Here is a 3879-nt window from a genome sequence, read left to right on the forward strand (position 1 = left end):
GGATAACAAAGACATAAATAAGTGAGCGATCGGGTAAAATAAAACGTCGATCAGTGGAACCTTCTGGAAATTGATGAAGTTGCGACCGCTGAACCGCAAATCTACATTTACAGTTAATCTTGTCGAAGTTTGATTTGAATTCATTTAACTTGCGTGCAACAAAATTAAATGCTCAACTGTTTTTGAGTTGGAATTTGGTGTGTGAAGTGAAGAACCACCGAATTTGTCATTTCCCCTCCGTCTGTAGCAAATTGCCATCGCTCGCGAGGGTGACCTGCTGACCAAGGAGCGACTGTGTTGCGGCCTGTCCATGTTTGAGGTGATCCTGGCGCGCGTGCGCGGCTTCCTGGACGACCCCATCTGGCGCGGCCCGCTGCCCAGCAACGGCGTCATGCACGTGGACGAGTGCGTGGAGTTCCATCGTCTGTGGAGCGCCATGCAGTTTGTCTACTGCATCCCCGTCGGCGCACACGAGTTCACCGTCGAGTAAGTACAGGGGCATTTTTTTTCTGCCGGGGAATTCTTGATTTAAACACCAAAATGTTCAGCCTAAGCGTTCACAAAAGGCCGCTAGCTTAATGCTAACGCATGTGCAAATGCGAAACGCCGGAGACGGGATAACAGAAACTGGCATCGATGTGACAGTCATTATAAACCTTCAAATAGTTGCGACTTTTTCACATGACGCAACAACACACACAAAGAAAGTGTAACATTTGCGAATTTAACATCAAAAACACCTTGGGCTAACAAAGTTAGCGTCGATGAAAAGTAAACGTGTATTTAAACTCAAAATTTCAAAATGTTCAGCCAAAACCCCTATTTAGCAAATGCTAACATACACTTTAAACACCATAGATAGGCTACTGAAAATTTGCATACATTTAAACAACAAATTGTTCAGTCAAACTACATAAAAGTCTGCTAGCTTAATGCTACTATATAATTCGAAACACCATAGCTGGGGTAATGTCGCACGCCCCCCCACTAGGTACCACCGCTTGCCTTCTTTGTGCACGTTTGCCACCTCTGACTTCATTCCAGTTGGGTGTGTACAATGATCCTCGTGCATTTTTTTTTTCTTTTTTTCAGGCAGTGCTTCGGCGATGGACTCCACTGGGCGGGCTGCTTGATCATCAGCCTGTTGGGCCAGCAGAGACGCTTTGACATCCTCGACTTCAGCTACCACCTGCTGAAAGTGCAGAAGCACGACGGCAAGGACGAGCTCATCAAGAGCGTAGTGAGTACTGTACCATACCGAGAGGCGGGGCACACTCTGGAGTGGTTGTTAGCACACTCAAATTTACACCTCAGGACAATTTAGAGTCTTAAGTGAAGTTCGTAAGAATGTTTGTTTTTGGAATGCTAGTTTTTCTCCAGGTCCTTGGACAAACACACAATGTAATGTTTTTCAAATTAAGTAAATCCAAAGGATTTTTTTTTTTTTTTAAAACACTTGCACAAATGCGACCAAACGATGATACTGGATACCAGCAAATCAGGGTACCCACGTACACAGGGAAAAAAAATAAAATAAAGGTTGACTGGTTGGTTGTGCTTCAAGAATGCGTAATTTTTAATTCATTTTAAAAACAAAATGTTTATTTCTGGAAACACCAAAATGTTCATTTAAAATTGTTCTTTAAAAATATTTTCTTCTAATTACTTTGAAATAATCATTTTAAATGCAATCTTTTGTCATAGTTACGAATCAGTTTTTTTTCCCCCCCTTCAAAAATATAGTGCGAGTACTCAGTTTTTGGAATTATTTTAAAAAATGTATACAATGTAATTTTCTCACTTTTAAATGTGCTGGAATAATCTGAACGTTCCGAGCTCCTGTTTTCCCATGCCAGCTCACACTTTCTTTGGTCACATTGAACTTGTCTCTAGGCATCCATTTTGTGTCTATTTTTGTTTTCCCAGCCGCTGAAGAAAATGGTGGACCGCATCCGCAAGTTCCAAGTACTCAACAACGAGATCTTCGCCATCCTGAATAAGTACCTCAAACCGAGCGACGGCGAGAACATGCCGGTGGAGCACGTGCGCTGCTTCCAGCCGCCCATCCACCAATCACTGGCCAGCAGCTGAGTGCAAAAATATTACAAATATTCCCTTTTTGGGGTCAGGGGACTCGGCTAGCAAAGACCATTGAGTTTTATTCCCACAATAAAATTTTTGTATTCACACGTGCCTTATCGGGGAAATAGATTGTTTTATACTTCTAGATAGACTTTCTAAGAGATTAATATTTAAAAGATTTTGTGGTGTTGGTGGTGGTGATGAAGATGGAACATTAGAAGTGAGGTGAAGTTGTTTTGTTTTTCATATTTTGCATGCCAACGCATTTCCATTGACTGTGCCTTGACTTTTAATCATCCTTTTATTATTTCAATAAATATGTAACAAATCTGTTGGTTCATCCGCAGAGCTGCATTTTTTTTTCTTAAATTAAAATCAAAGTTACTTTCAAGTATCACGACAATTTGTAGTGACAGTGAAACCTGATCATGTTGAATATAAATATTTCCAGTGCACGAAAACAGAGTTTAACTCTCCTGTCTATGCTACGGATCAAATTGACCCAAATAAGAAGAAAAAAAAGTATGACATTTCTGGTCACTTGAATGAAAATGCTTTGTTTCACATATTTTCAACTTGGCGATCCGGTGACTGATAAATGCTACGGATCAAATTGACCCAAATAAGAAGAAGAAAAAAAAGTATGACATTTCTGGTCACTTGAATGAAAATGCTTTGTTTCACATATTTTCAACTTGGCGATCCGGTGACTGATAAACTGAACATGTTCATGGGTCAATATGACCCGCCCGCCGCATGAATTTTTCTTGCTGGCTGAACATGCAGCAGGCCACTTTGATCCATGATCATTTTTGGTATAGCAAAACAAACCAACATAACACGTGGTAACACATACCACGGGTCAAATTGACGCAGGAATGCAATAGGAAGGTTCAAGTCAGGAATCACTCGCCAAGTCACGAATAACAAAACAAAAAAAAAGTGTGTGGGGGGGGGGGATTGTGGTACTGTAGTTTTACCATTCTTCCATTTTCTGCAGGTAAATACTCAAGATTACAATAAAGTGGTGCCTTAAACTCGCTCTTCTCTTAAATCAAATGGAAATGCCATTTGTTAATTTGCCGGACCCCACCCCCCCCTAAAACATTATGTAGTGTGTTTCTAGTAAGAAAAATAGTCCATTACTTTTACTCAACTATGTTATGTTTTTATGAAGTCAAATACTGTAAAGTGCTACTTTCCTTAACATTATAAAAAATATTCATTGGCGGCTTATTGGAACACCGGAATGGATGAATGCAATCGGGAAAGCTGATTTGGAATAAGAGTGATTTGACACAGAAGCATTGTCCCAGAACAAAGCTGGTCTTGAGCAGCTGATAAAGTGAAATCTAAATGTCCATTTTACTCAAAACATATTGATAGTGGACCCTGCATACTTAGTTATATATTTGCAGATTTATTTATTGTACTTTTTTTTTAATTCTCAATTTTTTTTTAATTGATTTTTTAAAAATTTTGATGGGTGTTGATTATACAGAGATTTTCCCTGTTTGCAGGCTGGCCTCGTCTTCATCTCCGGTGAATAGCAGAGAACTATTGTATTGCTCCACAGCAAAATCTTGAGAAACTGGCTGTGATTTCTTGATTACTTTCCTGAACTGTATAAATGGAAGGGCAATTGTATATGCGCCATACATGGAGGTCAAGTTCATGATCTTCACTTCATAACTTCCTCCTTGCGTGTGGGGCCCACGATAAAAAGGTTTCCCACAGTGCCATCGTGGACAGTAGTGATTCCCAACACAGCCATCCCCCCCCCCCCCAGGCCTCACA

The 3879-nt window shown here is 40.3% G+C and overlaps 1 protein-coding gene across 1 annotated transcript; it reads left to right on the top strand.

Annotated features, from left to right (window-relative positions):
- The first annotated feature begins 73 nt into the window (after window positions 1–73).
- Window positions 74–2422, top strand: LOC109531953 (cytoplasmic FMR1-interacting protein 1 homolog). The gene is made up of 4 exons (XM_019896491.1): window positions 74–127; window positions 248–486; window positions 1093–1240; window positions 1927–2422. The coding sequence occupies exons 1-4, from the start codon at window positions 74–76 to the stop codon at window positions 2089–2091; spliced, it is 606 nt and encodes a 201-aa protein (XP_019752050.1). The 3' UTR covers window positions 2092–2422.
- The last annotated feature ends 1457 nt before the right edge of the window (window positions 2423–3879 follow it).

This window comes from Hippocampus comes, unplaced genomic scaffold, assembly GCF_001891065.2.
Source record: "Hippocampus comes isolate QL1 unplaced genomic scaffold, H_comes_QL1_v1.1 scaffold22, whole genome shotgun sequence".
NCBI classification, from domain to species: Eukaryota; Metazoa; Chordata; class Actinopteri; order Syngnathiformes; family Syngnathidae; genus Hippocampus; species Hippocampus comes.

Excerpts from the sequence above, each read along its gene's own strand:
- LOC109531953 (XM_019896491.1), top strand. The coding sequence starts at position 74 with ATGAAGTTGCGACCGCTGAACCGCAAATCTACATTTACAGTTAATCTT. Across the intron at positions 128-247 it reads TTACAGTTAATCTTGTCGAA|CAAATTGCCATCGCTCGCGA; the intron begins GTTTGATTTGAA and ends CTCCGTCTGTAG. Across the intron at positions 487-1,092 it reads GCACACGAGTTCACCGTCGA|GCAGTGCTTCGGCGATGGAC; the intron begins GTAAGTACAGGG and ends TCTTTTTTTCAG.